The sequence below is a fragment of the Neophocaena asiaeorientalis genome, unplaced genomic scaffold (assembly GCF_003031525.2).
Source record: "Neophocaena asiaeorientalis asiaeorientalis breed wild unplaced genomic scaffold, Neophocaena_asiaeorientalis_V1.1 scaffold143, whole genome shotgun sequence".
Taxonomy (NCBI): Eukaryota; Metazoa; Chordata; class Mammalia; order Artiodactyla; family Phocoenidae; genus Neophocaena; species Neophocaena asiaeorientalis.
The window spans coordinates 3,063,870-3,083,011 of record NW_020175536.1 but is presented as its reverse complement, the minus strand read 5'-3'; the positions used below and the strand labels follow the sequence as shown (position 1 = coordinate 3,083,011).

General features: G+C 47.0%; 2 protein-coding genes across 3 annotated transcripts in view; one reads left to right on the top strand and one right to left on the bottom strand.

Annotated features, from left to right (window-relative positions):
• VSTM5 (V-set and transmembrane domain containing 5) overlaps positions 1–1,347 on the bottom strand; it is a 29,239-nt gene extending 27,892 nt beyond the window's left edge. Inside the window, exon 1 of the mRNA XM_024731264.1 lies at positions 1,089–1,347. Within this exon, the coding sequence (XP_024587032.1) occupies positions 1,089–1,179 (91 nt within the window). The 5' untranslated portion in view covers positions 1,180–1,347. The remainder of the gene's footprint in view (positions 1–1,088) is intronic.
• The window catches only part of HEPHL1 (hephaestin like 1), a 172,614-nt gene continuing 154,036 nt past the window's right edge, over positions 565–19,142 (top strand). The window contains exons 1-4 of one of the 2 annotated variants that reach the window (XM_024731261.1): positions 565–709; positions 8,321–8,400; positions 16,197–16,405; positions 17,171–17,233. In XM_024731261.1, the coding sequence (XP_024587029.1) occupies positions 16,332–16,405; positions 17,171–17,233 (137 nt within the window). In that variant the 5' untranslated portion in view covers positions 565–709; positions 8,321–8,400; positions 16,197–16,331. Of the gene's footprint in view, positions 710–1,519; positions 1,636–8,320; positions 8,401–16,196; positions 16,406–17,170; positions 17,234–19,142 lie in introns of those variants that run through there. The other variant, XM_024731262.1, reaches the window with a different exon arrangement.

Here is a 19,142-nt window from a genome sequence, read left to right as displayed (position 1 = left end):
AAATGATAGAAAAGGTCACTGCAAGGCCAAACACACCCACCCACCTGATGGACTAGCTGGCTATTCCTTGCTCCACAGACAGCCAGAGGCACATGCCCCCCTCCCAGTCCTTTTGGGTTTCTGAGATCTGCAGCCTCCAAAGCTGGGCTCTAGCTAGAGAGGTGTAAAGGTCAAGCGTGCTAGATTGCCCAGGTTTAAATCCTAACTCCACCACGGCCTAGCTAGTGACGGCTGTGCATCAGTTTTCTCACTTGTGAAACAGGGATAAGAGTGGCACTTTTTTCATAGGGTTGCTCCGAGGATTCAATGAAAGAAGTGTTGTCAAGCCCCGGGGACAGTGAGCGCAGACGTGCTTAGTAAGCACCGCCCCTTACTATAGACCCTCCCACCGCCAGTGGCCCTGCACTGGTCAGTCTCCACACTTCAGATGACTAATCTGTAAAATGAGAATGGTCATAAGGATCACGATTAAATGAGAAAGCAGAACTGCATTCAAATCTGTGGTTTGGGTCCATGGTAGTCTGTGGGGCTGTGCGTTACATGCAGACTCACCAAGCCGGGGGATTCCGGGGACAGCCCATCCAAACCCTCCGTTCCGGACAGAGCAGTGAGGACCACCGCCGGCCTGAGAGATTCTGGCCCCAACACCCAACCCAAACCTCTACAACCCCTTCTCTTCGAGACAGTCTGCTGGGGGTTCCTCTGAGAGGTGGGGAGGCCTACAGCACCAGGGACCAGGGCCGGGGACCGGGGAAGGCGCGGGAAAGAGAGGGGGAGGGTCCCCGCAGTAGGGGGCGGGGCCCGTGTGCCCTGGGGGTCGCGGATGCCTGGGCTGCAGTCTGGTTATTCCAGGAAAAAGAAATTAAAAATGCTGCAGAGGAGGCGGCCACCGGGCCGCGCCGGTTATCTTCCGGGCGCCTTCCGGCTCTGATAACGCCCGGGGCGGGGCGCGTACCCAGAGTGACCCGGGAGCCGGCCTGGGGGATCCTCGCCAGGCCGGGTCCCCGCTCCAGGCCGCGCCCAGCCCCGCGGAAAGCTGTGGCTCGCCCCGCGCCCCCCGCCCCCCGCCCGGTCCGGCCCTTGCTTACTCTGCAGACAGCGGGCAGCGGCCAAGCAGAGGGCGAAGACTCCCAGCGAGAGGCCGTGGCTCTTCCTCCTCCGGCTCGGCAGAGGCCTCATGAGCAAGCCCCGCGCGCCGCCGGCCCGGCATTGGCGTCCCGGGCGGCGCGGTGCGGCGCGGCCCCGGCTGTGCGCTCACGTGGCAGCCGCTGCAGCTCCTGGCCGCCCGCCCGCCCGCTCCTCCGCCGCTGCCTCCTGCCTGTCCTGTGAGGCCAGATGCAGATGAGCTGGTGTACTCTGGTTGAACCAGTTCCCAAGAAGTAGGGAAGGAAGAGGAGACGGGCGGGAGGGAGGGAGGGAGAGAGAGAGAGAGAGAGGAAGCAGTTGGAATGCACACACTCAGAGGTAGCTGATAGCAAAAAATGAGTAGTCTCCTTCCGTTCACACCCACTTGACTGGTGTTGATTCAAGATTCAGCTGGATGCTGGGTGGCAGAAGGAAGGGAAGGTATTAGCTGTTGCCTGAGGACCAAGAGGGACTATCTAATGGCTCCATGTGAAATCAGAAGGCTTTCAGGTAGGTGAAATGACAGCCTAGGGTGAGAGGGGTGAGAAGAGGACAAGGGAGCCCCAGGCTGCTCGGGGTGGAGCCACTGGACAGTGATGATAGCTATCCACCATGTACCATCCAGCCATCTAAACACCATCCATCCACCCATCCATGCATCCACCCACCCATCTATCCATCTACCATCCACCATTCTTCCATCCACTATCTACCCAACCCCCATCCACACCTCCATTCATCCATGCATACAAGATGTTTTCACTGAGAGCCTACTTATCTGCACAGGGCCTGACACGTGGTAGACAGTCATAAAATATTGGTGGATTGAAGCTGGGCACTGTGCTAAAGGTTGGGGATACAACTATGAATAAGATAGAAGTCTTTAGAAATCCTAGCGAGGGGTAGGGCTGGAAAAACAAGCAATTGCTGTACAGTTCATACGTCTCTTTGATAAGGGAGGCCCAGTATGCTATGGGGGCTCAGGGCAAGAGTAATTAACCCTGGGGAGGGAGAGTACAGGGTGGAGGAGAAATTAGTATTGATCCCAGCTAGTCATGAAATTCAACTCCAGTTTGTTAAAACTAGATTTTCTAGCCTTCTTTGCAGCTGGGGGTAGCAGAGTTGTCCAGTGCTGGCCAGTGATGTTAAGGGAAGTCTTCTTGGGGTGTTTCTGGGAAAGTTTTTGCTTTCTTTTATTTTAATTAATTAATTAATTAAATTATTTTTATTTTTGGCTGCATTGGGTCTTCATTGCTGCACGCGGGCTTTCTCTAGTTGTGGCGAGCAGAGGCTACTCATTGCGGTGCATGGGCTTCTCATTGTGGTGGCTTCTCTCGTTGAGGAGCACGGGCTCTAGGCGCGCGGGCTTCAGTAGTTGTGGCACATGGGCTCGGTAGTTGTGGCTCGCAGGCTCTAGAGCACAGGCTCAGTAGTTGTGGCACACGGGCTTAGTTGCTCCGTGGCATGTGGGATCTTCCCAGACCAGGGCTCGAACCCGTGTCCCCTGCATTGGTAGGTGGATGCTTAACCACTGCGCCAGCAGGGAAGTCCCTGCTTTCTTGATAAAAGTGACAGATAAGGCTAGGGCTGCCCCTCTCCCTTTCTTCCTGCCTTGAAGACATCATAACGTTTAAATCTGTGGCACCTATCTTGTATCCATGAAGTTACATGGATGAGGATGAAAGCCATCATGCCAAGTAGGATGATGGAGCAGAGAGATGGAAAGATAGAAGACCATGGCAGTCCGGCACATTTTCCTGTCTCCTTCTTCTGGTTCCTAAGGGGGACTCCTTGCCAATTTCATGTGTTCTTGGTGAGGTTGACATTAGTGGTACCCTGCCGACCACCCCTGGGTGAGCTTGTGAGCCAGGCCAACCAATCAGAGTACACTTTTCACCAGCCAAAGTGTTTGGTTCAGGGATGGTTGGACAGGGCCCTCAGAGTCTTCCCTGGGAATGATATGTGGTCATTGTTGGGATTGCTAAAATGAGAGGATATGAACCTGGGAATACTGGGAATATTGGAAAGACCCTGAATTAAGCATGAAGCCAAGATGGTACAAACTAAGCTGGGAGCTGAGAAGAGAGATAGAGCCCTCATGACATGGATTGAGCTCTGGGATTCTGCACACTAGACTTTGCCAGTTATGAGCAAATAAATACCCTCTTTTGACTCAAAAAATTAAAAAGTTGGATTTCTCTGACATAAAATTGAGAAAGTCCTGACTCATACAAGGGGTCTTCTTGACAGTTTTCTGTTTTTTTTTTTTTTAATTCCATGTAAGGGGATTCAGGAATCACTTGCATTCATTTATTTATTCATCAAACTGTCATAACATCTGACCCCGTACCAGGCTACATGCTAGGCCCTGCAGCTCCAGAGATGAATAACTAACTCATGGCTCCTGGTACCAAGAAACTCACAAAGTAGACAGCATGATCCAGATTGAGAAAGGCCTCCAGGTATATGGGCTCTTCCTGCTGAGGCCGAGATGAGAGCAAACTGGCTGTTTTGCTCACTGCCATGTACCTGGCACCTGGCACATGAATTAGAAAAACTGTAGTCTGAGAGATGTAAGAGAGAAGGAAGAATTTCATGAGATCAAGAGCTGATAAAGGCTAGAGTGACTCAGTGATGCGCTGAGTTCCTGTCCTGCCTCTGTCACCCACCAGCTCTCTGGCCTTGGAGAAGTAACATCAACTCTCGGGACCTCTGAGGAGGTTGGGCTGTACCAGAAATGCTCAACCCTGTCTGCACATTAGAAAAAAAGCACCGTGGCCTGGGCCTCACTCCAGTTCAACTAAATCATATTTTCTGCCCTGGCATTAGTGGTTTTTGAAAGCTCACTGGATAATTCTAATGTGTTGCCAGAATGGAAAAACACGGCTCTGGGTTAGTTAGAAGCTTCTTGTGTCATATTCAAATGATACTTTGATCTGAGTTTATGGGAGCCTTTATATAGAGTAGGATTGCATAGAGGGGAGGAGGGAGATAGCATGAGTTCATTTAAGCCCTGATTATATTTACTATTTCATTTGTTCATTCTCTCCTACCTTCCTCCCTCCTTCCCTTCCCTTCCTTCCTTCTTTTCTTCCTACAACTTTTAGTTAAGTGCCTACAACATCCCAGGCGTGGCAGTAGTCTGGTTGAGGCAGAGAGGGAGGAATACAGAGAAAAACTAGAAAAGCACGTTGGGACTAAGATTTGAGGGGTCTGTATACTGATACTGAGGATGCTTTTGCTATAAGGGCATAATTCAAGATTCATACTTAGTATGAAGTGTAGGCTTCTCCTTTGAAGTCTTTGACATAAACTACAGCCCTCAGGTATTTGGTACCTATTCTCACCAATCAACCACTTGGTTAAAAATAAAACATCCACTAGTGTTTATTTTCTCAAAACCTTAGGAGCCATTCTTCACTTCCAGAAGAAGAAAATGATGTGTGTTTATAGCGATCTAGCTTTATGACAGCCATATATATCCCCATATAATTCTCATGTTCAAGGACAGCCCTGAATTTAAGTATGCTCTTCCAGCGAGACCATATATCTTGGTGTTCAGTTTGGCAAAACTGATGACCACATTTCGGTAACCTGTAAGTTCTTGGGCTTTTTTTTGGTCTCTCTTGAAAATATGCTTGTAGTTTATTATATATGTGTGTATGGTATTAGGGTGCCAGACAGGTGGTTGAAGTGGGAGGGGATTGTGTTGAATGTTACAGTATGAAAGACCTATACAAATCTTTGTTAAAATTGGTTCCTTTGAGCCAGGCTTTTATGGTGCCATACAGTGCCCTAAGTCTCTTAAGCTGAGCTGGTGTGTGTTCCCCATGTCACTCTGGGACCATATGGAGGCCAAGCCTACTAAGGGGGAGATCCAAAATTGCAATTCTCTTTCTACCTTGAACTTGGCTGGTCCAAACTGCCTGTACCACGTAGCCTGGGTGTAACCTCTGTGAGCAGGAGTTGTGATGAAGCAGGCAAGCCTTATCCCCTACTAGCCTACGGTTACCTTAAGGGTAAGTGCCAGTGTTATTCTCTTAGTATCCCTTCTGCATGATAATAGTGATTCTGGGGAGAACACTGGATAAGAGCTCTGGCTCTGGAGTCTGACAGACCCAGGAAAAGCCCAGCGCTTCCACTCCTAGCTGTGTGACCTTAGGCAAGCTACTTAACATTCCTTTACAGCAGTTTTTTCTCTGAAAAGTGGGATTCTGATATTACTACTTAGTAATGCTGCTGGGAGGGTCAAATAAGACACAGGTGTGCAGTAGGATGGTTGCACAGGAACCCCTGATCCACGTCAGTTATTATCACAGCATCCAGCTCAGTGTCTTGTATAATAGGTGCTCGGCAATTGAATACGTTTCCCTGGTGGATTCATGCCAGTTTAGTCTTGGACGCTAAGACTACACTTCTAAAGGGCAGAGACCATTTCTTTCAGATCTTCTATGGGCTGTCTCTTCCTGCACAGGGCCCGGCATGTAGAAGGTGTTCAGTAAATATGCAGTGGGGGCAGTGTGGTGGATGGCAAAAGTCTAACCTGAATCCTGGTCTTAGCTGTTCCATTATGGAAATGATTTAATATCTCCGGGTCTCCGTTTCTTCATTGGTAAAAATGAGGAGTTAGTCACTGAATGTATGGTTTGGAGCAGATGCCAGGTGCTTGATCCCAGAATATGGTCTGCAGGAGATTTTCAGTCAAATGCAACAAAACAAAAATAAAAATTAGAAAAACAAATAACAGTTTTCCTGAATTCGCTGGCATTTGTGAGCTGGTTGGCCAGCAGGATCTGACATGACCATTAGGGACCCGGATGGGCTGGGTATCCCATGTACAAGATGGGAATTGAGCTATTCAAGTCTAATTTCAATAAAAGTCAATGAAAAAGTCGCAAAGGCAGGGCACTGTGAAGGAAATTGTAATAGGTACGATAAAAGCTTATGAGACATATTTTTAAAAATCAATTAATTAATTTTATTTATTTATTTTTGGCTGCTTTGGGTCTTCGTTGCTGTGCGCGGGCTTTCTCTAGTGTGGGCTTTCTCTAGTTGCGGTGAGCGGGGGCTACTCTTTGTTGCGGTGTGCGGGCTTCTCATTGTGGTGGCTTCTCTTGTTGCGGAGCACGGGCTCTAGGCGCGCGGCCTTCAGTAGTTGTGGCACGCGGGCTCCGTAGTTGTGGCTCACGACCTTAGTTGCTCGGCGGCATGTGGGATCTTCCCAGATCAGGGCCTGAACCCGTGTCCCTTGCATTGGCAGGTGGATTCTTAACCACTGCGCCACAAGGAAAGCCTTATGAGACATATTTTAAAATCATGATTTACCACTGTACTCAAAAAAAATTAAGGTTAACTATATGCCACACAGAATTTTCTGATCCCATGGACCATTACTGAAAACACTGGTTGTAGGAGTGGTCTGCTTTAGCAGGGAAGAGTATTCTGTCACTGACATTGTTTAGAATTGCCGGTGCATGGTGGTAATGAAATTTCTTAAGTGGGTCTTACTCTTATTTTTAAGTTCTTTTTAGACACTGCACCTCCTCATTGCATCAGGGACCAGATGCCCCCTGCCCTTGGCTTGCCGTGGATTGAGAATATTTGGGTGCCCTTGGACTAGATCTCTTACCGCTTGAACATCATTAAATTCTCAGCAGAAATTTCATTCTGTTCGAGAGACCTAAAGTAGCCCTGCCCTACCAACCTGCACAGTCACTATTCCATGTTTTAAAATCAACTTGACTGGGGCTTAATTAATGTGCAGGAAACTGTATCCATTTAAAATGTACAGTTTGATGGCTTTCGTTATATGTATACACCCATGAAACAGCCACCACAATCAGGAAACAGAGTATTTCCTTCACTCCAGAAGTTTCCTCTGGGCAGTCAGCCCATCCTTCTCTCTGCCCTCAGCCCTAGGCAACCACTGGATTGTTTTTTGTCAATATAGATTCATTTGCGTTCTCTAGAATGATATAAATAGAATCATACAGCATGTAGTATTTTGCATGTGCTTTTTTTCGCCCAGCATAATGATTTTGAGATTCATCCACGCTGTTACGTGTATCAGAATTTCATTCCCTGCTATTCCATTGTATGGATATATTACTGCCATTTGTGTATCCATTCTCCTGTTGATGAACATTTGGGTCATTTTCCGTTTTTGCCTATTGACGTCAGTCTGTTTCATTGTCTTCACTGCATTGTCACTGTCTGAAACTTTCTTCATCTGTTTGGTTGTTTTTGACTCCCCTCTTTTCCCTAAAACGAACAGGACCTCATCTTCTAGTTCTTCACTTTCTCTGCAGTGCCTGACACATGATGGGAGCTCAGGATTGAATAATGCCAGGAATTTAATGTTGGGCTGTACTTGGAGCATTCCTGAGTTCAAATACCTCCTGCACTGTTAACTTTGTGACCTTGAGCAAATTGCCTCACATCTCTGAATTTCAGTTACTTCATCTGTAAATTAAGCATTGTCATACTATCTCACAAGTATGCTGTGAACATAAAAGTAGATTTATTATTATTTTTTCAAATAAATTTATTTATTTAATTTATTTATTTTTGGCCGCGTTGGGTCTTCCTTGCTGAGCGCGGGCTTTCTCTAGTTGTGGCGAGCGGGGGCTACTCTTCGTTGCAGTGCACAAACTTCTTAGTGCGGTGGCTTCTCTTGTTGCAGAGCACGGGCTCTAGGTGGGCAGGCTTCAGTAGTGGTGGCTCGCGGGCTCTAGAGCGCAGGCTCAGTTGTTGTGACGCATGCGCTTAGTTGCTCTGCGGCCTGTGGGATCTTCCCGGACCAGGGCTCGAACCCGTGTCCCCTGCATTGGCAGGCGGATTCTTAACCCCTGCACCACCAGGGAAGCCCTAAAGGTAGATTATTAAACATGGAAAGTCAGTGCTGTCCTAAGTGTCTTATGAGTAATAATTCATGTAATTCGTTAATCAGTTCATCTACCCCATGAGGAAAGTACTATTATTATCATTCTGACCAGTTCACAGATAAGAAAATGGAGGCAGGAGTTAGTAAGAGCGGAGCTTCACTTGTACCCAGCTGTTTAGCTTATGAGACTGTTCTCCCCATCACTGTTATTCTGCTTCTCTAGGCTAGTAAACCAGATAACATGTGAATTGCCCAGCACAGTACCTGACACATAATACCTTCACAGTAAATATTCGTTTCCTTCTTCCTTAGGTATAAAGTCACAGAGCAAGATGCCAAACATCCCACCATTTACCTATCATTTCAGGACCATATGTGCAAAATTGCAGCAGGTAAAATTCAATAGAATTTTGTAGACTGTGATACACTGCATTATTTTCATCCTCTTGACATTTTAGTTTCTTGTGTTGAGACATGATTTAAGTACTGGGAAGGATAATAAGTTTGTTAAGTGGATCCGTTTGATTTCATATTTTTCCAGTACATTGATTGTGAATTTTTGTTCATAATTTGGCCCAGAAGGAGACTCTCTAGGCCCTTTGAAGGCAATCTGGGAGCTGGCCTGAGAGCGGGGTCTGATCCTGAGGGTATCCAGGTTAGCATTAGTAAGCAATTCACAAAGAACCACAGGAAACCAATCAATGTTAAATGATCAGCCAGGAGCCAGTGCCAAGCCTCAGGCAGGGAACAGCTATTTTCTTTTTTTTTCTTTCTTCCAGTTTTATTGAGATATAATTGACATACAGCACAGTATAAGTTTAAGGTGTACAGCATAATGATTCGACTTATATACATCCATGAAATGATTACCATAATAAGTTTAGTGAACATCCATCATTTCATATAGATATAAAATTAAAGAAAAAGAAAAAAATATTTTTTCCTTGTGATGAGAACTCGTAGGATTTCCTCTCTTAACAACTTTCACACGTAACATAAAGCAGTTAATTATATTAATGATGTTGTACGTTTCATCTCTAGCACTTACTTGTCTTATAATGAGAAGTTTGTACGTTTTTTTTTTGTTTTTTTTTGCGGTACGCGGGCCTCTCACTGCTGTGGCCTCTTCCATTGCGGAGTGCGGGCTCCGGACGCGCAGGCTTAGCTGGGCTCACGGGCTCAGCCGCTCCGCGGCATGTGGGATATTCCCGGACCAGGGCACGAACCCGTGTCCCCTGCATTGGCAGGCGGACTCTCAACCACTGCGCAAACAGGGAAGCCCTGCCCTATTCTTTTTTTATTGAAATATAGTTGATTTACAATGTTGTGTTAATTTCTGCTGTACAGCAAAGTGATTCAGTTATGCATATATACAAATTCTTTTTTTTAATATCCTTTTCCATTATGGTTTATCATAGGATATTGATTATAGTTTCTTGTGCTATACAGTAGGACCTTGTTGTTTATCCACTCTATATATATATAGCTTAATCTTACTTTTGCCATATTCTGTTCATTAGAAACAAGCCACTAGGTCCAGCCCGCACTCAAAAAGGGAAGTACACAAGGACGTGCCTGCCTAGCAGGAGGTGGGGATCATTGGGGGCTATTTTGGAAGTCTGCCCACCCCACCACCCAGGTGATTCCAATATGTACCAGGGTTGAGAACCATTGCTCTAGAACAAGGATGTAAAGAAGCCCACCCCTTATCTCAGCTTGATGAAAGAGTAGTGAATCTAGAGTGATGAAAGTGATTATGAGGCTATATCTGGGCTCCATGGGAGTGGTGTGGTAGTTGAATAGTAACATCTGCCAAGGTCAAGGGATGTGGCAAATGTGGGCTATGCCATCCCTAGTCTACACTCTGCCAACCCAAATACAGACTTTGGGGGTAATCTAAAAACTCTCTCCAGTCTCCCCCAGTCCTCCAACAATAATAATTTTTTTTAACTTGTTTGCAAGTTAGTTGTTCTAAGCCCAGTTTTATTTCTTTCCTCCTAATACTGTATACAATAGCTAATACCTCTTGAGGACTTACTAAATGCAAGGCACATGTCTAAGTGCTTTATATTAATTACCCCATTAAACCTCACCGCAACCCTAGAGGTAAGTTACTATTAACATCTCCATCATTTCCAGTGAGGAAATTGAAGCAGAGGAAGGTTAAGTAACCTGCCTGGGTCCCACAGCTAGTAAATGGTGGAACTGAGAGTCAAACTTAACTGGTCTGCTCTTAAATCACTAATTTAATGTAAGAAAATCTTCAGTACCTACACATTTCCGTTTATGTTTGTCATGACATTGCCATTAATAATAGTGAAAAAATGGAAACAACATACCTGTCCAATAATAGGGAAATGGTGGCACAAATTATGGTACATCTCTAGGATGACCTATTATATTCATTAAAAGGGATGCTTTTCAACAAATTTTAAAGATGTGAGAAAATGCACAAAATGATGTTAAAAGAAAAGGAATTGTATATATCATTTAACCTCAGTTATGAAAATATATTTGTATATGAATAGAAAAAAAGAAAATATAGCAGTATTTTTTGGTGGATTATGTAATTATGGGTGATTTTAAAAGCGAACATAGTTTACGTACAATAGAATATTAAGTGTCCAGTTCAATAAATTTTGATAACTGTATACACTTGTATAAATGTCATCCAAAATGAGAGAACATTTCCATTATCTGAGAAGCTTCCTTCTCCAGTTAATATCCCTTCTGCCCTTGCCCTCTTGTCAGTACTACGCCACCACCCTCCTCATTTTTATCACAGTGGGTTAGTTTTAATGACATGAGAAAAACCTCTGCCCTCTCCTTCAGAGTCTCACAAAGTTGCAAACAAAATCAACTGGAGCAATTTGTCTATTTTTAAATTTCATATAAATGGAATCATATTCTTTTGTGTTTGGCTTCTTTCACTCAACATAACGTTTTAGAGATTTGTCATTATGTTGTGTGTTTGTTCCTTTTCATTGCTGAGTAGTATTCCATTGTATGAATATACCATGATTATTTATCCACTTTCTTATTGATGGACATTTGGGTATTTTCCAGATTTTGGCTATTATGAATCAGTTTGCTATGATTATGTTTTGTCTTTATGTGATCATAGTTTTTCACTTCTCTTGGGTTTATACCAAAGAGTGCAATTGCTGGGTCATAGAGCAGATGTTCATTGCACTTTATGAGAAAAGAAAAAGATAGTTTTCCAAGGCGGTTGCACCATTTTACATTTTACTTCCACCAGCAGCGTATGAATGTTCCATTGTTTGTACATCCTTGCCAACAACTGGTCAAGTCAAATTTTTATCCAGTCCTGTGGGGGCGAAATGATATTGTGTTTTATTTTGGAAGGAGAAAACCCTCTTTAACCTGGATTCAAGGTTGTCTCATAGATAATTTCAAATACCATCCCAAGCTCTTCTGCTTACCCCCTCTATGTGTTCTGTGTCCTATTAGAATTGGACTTTTCTTGTGCCCTAAACCATGCTTTCCTGCCTCTGTAGTGGTTGCAAGATTGAGGGCGAGAGGGTTAGAAATGTAGAGGGAGGGGAGAAAGAGGAAAACAGGGAAAGAGAGACAGAGGCAGACGTATACAAAAGACAGAAAGAGGCAAGGTGGCAGAGAGATGGGATTAGACAAAGAGGAGAAAAATAAAGAGCAAAGGAAAGGAGGTAGGCACCAGATAAAGGAGGAAGGCACCAGATAAAGGAGGAGGGGGACAATGGGACAGCAGGAAAAGTGATAAGGAAAGAGAGTAAGAAGAAGTGTGCATGAGGGGAGGGGACAAAAAAAGAAAGTGAAGCGAGACAAGGAAGGGAAGGGAGGATGGAGATGGGAGACGGAGGAAGGGAAGAGACAAAGGGAAAAAGAGAAGCAAAATCTTTCCCACACCACCCATCCAGTGGGCTGCCTTGGATTGGCCCAGCCCTGAAGGGAAGCTCATTTGCCAGCGAGATCTGTCTCTGCTCCTGGTGGGCTGATGCCCAGGAAGCAGCGCTGAGTTGTGCTGAGAGCATCCCTCATTAATATCAGAGGCCCCAGCCAGCTCTAATGGCCCCTGAGCCTCGTGAGCCGCAGAGGGACCAGAGAGCTTACATGTTGGTTGGGCAGATGCCAGGCTGTGCTCACAGAGAGGATACTACCCTGGGCTAACCAGGGGTCTGATGCCAGGTCAGGGCCTTGAGACTTCTGAGTCATCTGGAAGGCAAACAGTAGTTCCTTTGGGGTGATGGAAACATGGTGAGTCCAGTTCCCTTTCCTGGGTCTGACTAGGGTGACAAGCAGCCCCCATGAGTATAGTTAATGGTCAGAGAGAAGCAACTCATGGCAACCGTGTCATTTGAGTCAGTCCTGTGGGTACATTTGGTCAGTTAACAGAAACTGAATCTTGCCCAAATCTCACCTGTCCTCAAATAGCTCACAGTCTAGTCAGAAAGAGGTGACAGTCAACGAAATTATTAAGACTTAAATATGTCCTATAAGAGATAAATATGGTAGTAACTCCTTTCAAGTCTCAAAAGCTCAGTAAAGATTTATTTATTTAATGAATAAATGAATGTTCAACCCATGTATCCAGTAGCACCGAGGAAGAAGGGTTTTTTTTTTTATTTTTTGTGGTATGCGGGCCTCTCACTGTTGTGGCCTCTCCCGTTGCGGAGCACAGGTTCCGGACGTGCAGGCTCAGAGGCCATGGCTCACGGGCCCAGCCGCTCCGCGGCATGTGGGATCTTCCCGGACCGGGGCATGAACCCGTGTCCCCTGCATCGGCAGGCGGATTCCCAACCACTGCGCCACCAGGGAAGCCCGGAAGAAGGGTTATTGATGAGCTAATCCTTTGCACAGGATTGGACACATGATGGATGCCCCAATTCAGCTTTATTAAATGAACGGCTGGTTCCATTTTACTGCAGGGGAAAATGCGATACTTCTCAGGAAAGTAGCACTCTAAATGGCTATCACTCACTAGTACTTTAATATGTCCATTTTTGCTGATATTTACAAATCACATTAGCTCCCTTAAAACTCGTATCCATTCTGTGAGTTGAGCACGGCTGGAATCACCACCTGCATTTACAGATGAAGAAATCGAGGACCAGACAGGCTGGGCGTTGCCCGTTGAAGTCCTAAAGCCACATCTGGAGTGCAGGGCTCCTAATACCTCAGCCAGTTCCCTTTCTCCACTCCATGTGGCCGTCCTCATGTTCAGTTACAGCTAATGGAGGGGGAGGTCTGATGCCACTGGGGCTTTGGGGGGAAGGATTATAGTGGTAGAAGTGGGAACTCTGTGCTGGTACTAAGGGAGTGGCTCTACAGAAATGATTTCATGTAACTCTCACAACAGCCTTATGAGATGGGAATTGTTATTTAATTAATTTATTTATGGCTGAGCACAGCACGTGGCTTGCAGGATCCTAGTTTCCCTACCAGGGATTGAACCTGGGCCACCACAGTGAAAGCGCTGAGTCCTAACCACTGGACCAGGGAATTCCGCAGTGCCCCACTCCCCCTTTTTTTTAGACTTAAGGAAATATAGGTTCAGAAATATCAAGTAACTTGTCCAAGGTCAGAGCTGGAATTCAAACTAGATCTGTTGTACTTTGAAGTTCACATTTTTTCCACTGCATCATGGTTACTCAAGGTGATTTTGGAAAGAGATGAGCCAAGTGATAACATCGAAGTTTCTGAGACTCTTCAGCAAATCACAGTTCCTCTGGCATGGGGTGGGGATCGAAGGGTGCAAGTTGTGCGTCTCCAGGCCTCAGGGGCACTTTGGGATTTCCTCCCTGTGGGATGAACACACTGGATTTTATTTGGCTCCCCCGTTCCCCGCTCCAGCGATAGAAAGAGTAAACAGTCCTCATTAGCTGGGGTAGCTGGGCTTCCTTGCAAATTTAGGCACAAACTAACCAATCAAGTTTAAGTGGGACAGAGGAGGGGAAGGGTTTGAGGGGAAAGGAAATTACCCATAATTCTCTGAGGTAGATTACATCACGCCTGCCACCAGCCTGGGGAATTTCAGTGCCTGTGAGGGTGGCCCAGCCTCTCCGCTCAACTTTCTCCCCTTCTCTCCATCTGCTTCAGTCCCCACCCCCAGGGCCCATCTCCAACTCTGCTGTTACCAAGAGCAACTCTACCTCAGACATCTTAAATGGCTTTCTTACCGTCTCCTTCCCACTGCCATTTTAATACTTACAGAAACCTCCAGAGCCTGGGGTCTGGGCCCTGATCTGTCTGTTACACTTCATTCTGTTTGTCAGTGTGTATTAATAGTCAGGGCTTTTCCAGTGGCAAATGGTAGGTACCCATTTTACACTTGCTCAGAGAGAAAGAGTTTTGCTGGCTTTTTAACTGGGAAGGACAGGGGTACGATATCTAGGGTCAGGGGAGCTTGTCAGGCTCAGGGTCCCTGTGTACAACTGTTCAGCTTGTATACTGCCCAAGGGCACCACATCTAAGGGGGGCCATTCCCATGCATTGTATGTGAAATACATGCCACTCACATACAATGTGAATGAGGTCAGATCTCACCTACCACATGAGGTAGGTGGGACAGTTTCAGCTGAGTCCTGGAGCAGTGAGGGAGAATCCCCTCTTTAATAAGGCCACATTGGCATGCGAAGCCCTAAACAGGCTCAGGAGATATGTTCACACAGGTGCAACCGTGCATGTCCCAACCACTTCCTGCCTCCCCTAAGACTGCTTCTCTCACCTGTGGCTCTCAGAGACACGTTCCTGTCCCCCTGCCCTCCAACTCCAGCCTTCCTCAGAGGGCAGGATGGCCACTGGGGCTAGAACGTTCCTTCAGGGTTACTGAACATGGCAGAGGGCATAGCTGCCTCTGTTTCTATTTCCAGGGCCCATGACTTATGGTTGTTCAGGTTGTACTCTGATATATATGTATATATGGGATATATATGGAATATATAATGATATATATGTGTATATATATAGATGTGTGTGTGTGTATATACACACACACACACATACAAACACACACACACACACACACACACACACACATTTTCTTTTCTTTTTTTTTTTGCCGAGTGCTGTGCAGCATGCAGGATCTTAGTTCCCTGACCAGGGATTGAACCTGGGCTCACAGCAGTGAAAGCGCTGAGTCCTAACCACTGGACTGCCAGGGAATTCCCTGTACCCTGATATATTAACATAGAGCTTTTTAAACTTGAGGCAAAGGTGCTTTTCCCTAATTCACACAAAGGTGTTATATAGGCTGGGATGACCCTGGCCAGTGTTTTCATTTCTATAAGGAGGCCCAACAGGCTTTAAGTAGGGGTAGGACCCATTTATAGAGTTCCAAATTGCAACAGGTGTCACTGATTTCTGTATGCCCACCTTCAGACTATCAGGTTCCAGAGTGGTCTTTCTAATGTGCAAATCCAATGATATTGCATGAATGAATGAATGAATCAAAAGAGTTATTCAGGAACAAAGAGAAAGGTTGTCAAGCTGCACTGAGGATCCAGCTGAGATGAGAAATCATGAATTTGCAGAGCCACCAGCTTGCACTGCTGTGTCATGTTCTCCAGCAACAGACCAGCAGAAAAGACAGATGTGTAAGATGGAGACAGTCAGAATTTTGCCATGTCAGACTCGAGAGTGAAGGGTGCTGGTGAGAGAGCAATTTTGATGACTCACCACAGCAGTGAAGGTTGCGTAAGAAGGAGCATAGCGCAGTGCTTTCAACTCTCAGCTCTGCTCTGTCATTCCCCACTGTTGTAGAGAGGGCTCCTCTGTGTGGCGAAGATGGTTGCGGTGAGCCCTAGACTTTCATCCTTCCAGTATAATTCTACAGGCAAAAGGCTGGCTTCCAGCTAGTCTCAGTTGCAGTGCTGGGAAGAGCACTAATTGGCCTGCTGTGGGTCACATGACCATCTTGGGGCCTATGGTGGTTGTGGGAGAGGAGTGGAGTACTCTGATTGGCCAGCCCTGGATCACATGTCAGGAAAGTGGGTGTGTCTTACTAGAAGACCAGGGGTGGGGTGGGGTGGGGTGGGGTGGGGTCGGGACGACACACACTCACCAGTGAGTAAAATTGGTAACTGTCATACCCATCTTCCCATCTTCTCATCATTCAACAAAAATGTACTGAGCACCCACCATGTACCAGGCACTGTGCTATGCTCCTTTTTGTTTTTTTTTTTTTTTGCAGTAACGTCTCAACTTTTATTGGCCTCCTGCTCCCCAGGGCACCCTGCTTCTGCTAACTCAATGCCTCAGAACTTTGGTGTCTGAGGTCTCAGATACCACTTTGCCGTCCACAAGCCTGAGGGTGGTGGTCTTCTGGATGGTTTGCATGGAGTTGCTGCTGTCCACGGCGTCACCAAGACTGAAGTCCTCCCCATCTTCCAGCAGGCGGCGGTAGGTGTTGATCTCAGCCTCCAGCTTGACCTTGACGTTCAGCAGGGCCTCGTACTCCTAGGTCTGGTGTTGCCCCTCTGCTCAGGTCTGGGCCAGCTCCGACTCCAGGTGTAGGAGGACCCCATTGAGCTGTTTCATTTGCATGGCATAGCGGGCCTCCACTTCCCTCAGGCTGTTCTCTAAGCAGGCCTTCAGATTTCTCATGGAGTCCAGGTCGATCTCCAGGGACTGGACGGTGCGTCTCAGCTCCGTGAGTGTCATCTCAGCAGCTCCTATCTCAGCGGTCTGCGAGGTGACCACTGTGGTGCTCTCCTCAGTCTGCTGGGACCAGTACTTGCCCAGCTCCTCTCGGTTCTTCTGAGCCAGCTTGTCATACTGGGCCCGGATGTCTACCATGATCTTGCTGAGGTCCTGAGGTTTGGGGGCATCCAACTCCACAGTCAACCCGGAGTTGGCAGTCTGGTTTTGCAGACCCTTTACTTCCTCCTCGTGGTTCTTCATGAAGAGCAGCTCCTCCTTGAGAACCTCGATCTCAGGCTCTAGCTGCAGCCAGGTGACACTGGTGTCATCAATGACCTTGTGGAGGCTGTGGATGTCACTCTCCACAGACTGGCGCATGGCCAGCTCCGTCTCATACTTGACTCTGAAGTCATCAGCAGTAAGACAGGCATTGTCCACAGAACTTGCAAAAATCTGAGCCCTGAGGTCCTCGATGGTCTTCAAGTAATGCCCCCAGTCTCTGACCTGGGGTCTCTTCTTCTCCAGGTGTTCCCGGATTTTACACTCCAGTCTCCTATTATCGGCCTCCAGGCTCTTCACCCTCTCCAGGTAAGAGGGCAGGCGGTCATTCAGGTCTTGCATGGTCTCCTTTTCGCCCTGGATGCCCCCTACACCCACCAGACCCCTGGCCATTCCGGTGCCCATGTTCCTGGATCCCCAGCCGCCCTGGACGCTGGTGGAGTGGGACACAAAGATCCGGGAGCCCGAGCCCCCGGCGCCTGCATAGATGCTGGCAGCGCTGGTGACCAGTCAGACCCGGTGGCCTGGTGATGCGCGGAGCCCAGGGACCGGTAGTTGGAGAAGGTGTACTGGGCACTGAAGCTCATGTTGTTTGTCCCGTGAGGAAAGAGCGAGGCCAGGACTCAGGTGCTGGGCCATCGCTGTGCTCCTTCTTACCCAACCTTCACCACTGTGGTGAGTTATCAAAATTGCTCTCTCACTAGCACTCTTCACTCTCGAGTCTGACATGGCAAAATTCTGACTCTGTCTCCATCATGGAGAACATGACACAGCAGCGCAAGTTGGCGGCTCTGCAAATTCGTGATTTCTCATCTCCGCGGGATCCTCAGTGCAGCTTGACAACCTTTCTCTTTGCTCCTGAATAACTCTTTTGATTCATTCATGCAATATCATTGGATTTGTGCATTAGAAAGATCACTCTGGAACCTGATAGTCTGAAGGTGGGCATACAGATATCAGTGACACCTATTGCAATTTGGAACTCTATAAATGGGTCCTACCCCTACTTAAAGCCTGTTGGGCCTCCTTATAGCCTATAGAATAACGTCTAACCTGTTTATTAGTTTGGCATACAGAGCCTGGCCCCTCCCTCACTAATGGCCATAGCTCCCTGCCCTCCTACCTTCCTACTTTCTGACCTATGAACTCTCAGCTCGTTTCCTTAACTCGCCCATGCTGTTCATGCTTCTGGGCCTTTGCTTACACTGTTGTTCCTGCCTGAGTGCTCTTCTCACTTTCTTCCATGAGTAAGTTCTTGTTCATACTTAAAGACTCAGCCCAAGTGTCATTTCCTTCACGTAGCCCAACCCCTTTTCGTGATGAGGTGTCCCTCCACCAGGCTCCACCAGGCTCCCAAGGCACCCTGGGTATGTCTCTCTCATAGCACTTACTGTATCTTATTGATATTATCTGTCTATTTCCCCCACCAGTTGGTCTGTTCTGGGAAGACAAGGGCTGTGTCTTGTTCATCTGTTCATCTCTGGCCCTGGCACATAGAGGGGAATTGATCTGATCTGAACTGACCTATGATCCACTAAGCTTTTCTAGCCATATCTCTCTGGAAGAGACAATCCCCCACCATTTCTCTTTCATGCCCCTAAGAGCTGCAGCCCTCACTCCAAGCGGGGAAAGTACATTTCACTCCCACTGGTGTTGCATAGTGTTTCCTGCACAGGCCACAGAGCAGACGTCCTGCAGAGGTAGCAGGCAAACCACTCCTTCGCTTCTTGGTCCACACTCCTCGTTACAGCTCCTCATGCACAATCTGAGAGGTAGACATCACCCAGCATTGAGATTCACGCCTCTCCTCCTCCTCCAATGCCGCTGACCCCTTCAAATATGAGGGACTCTTCTATTAGGATAAGTGATTTGCCAGGATGCTACTTGTTCCTGATGTAAAACTGGCTCCTGGCCAACAGTTGCCCAAACATGCTCGCTAGGTCCGAACCCGCCAGTGGGTGTGGCTCTGCTTTGCTAAGCAAGGGTCACTCTTTCACGGGAAGTTGGTTGGAACATGATTTTTGAAATTCGGGAGTGGTCTGCTTCCTTTGGGGATCCCTGGTTGATGAGTACTATGCCCTACCAAGTGGTCCAGAGAGAGTCTCTGACCTGATGGAATTGTTCTTGAACCTGGGCCACCAGGTCATGTGAGAAGAGAGGGAGAGAGAAGGCCTGGACCTCTGTGGACCCTTGAGCCACAGAATGGCTAGTGATTGTT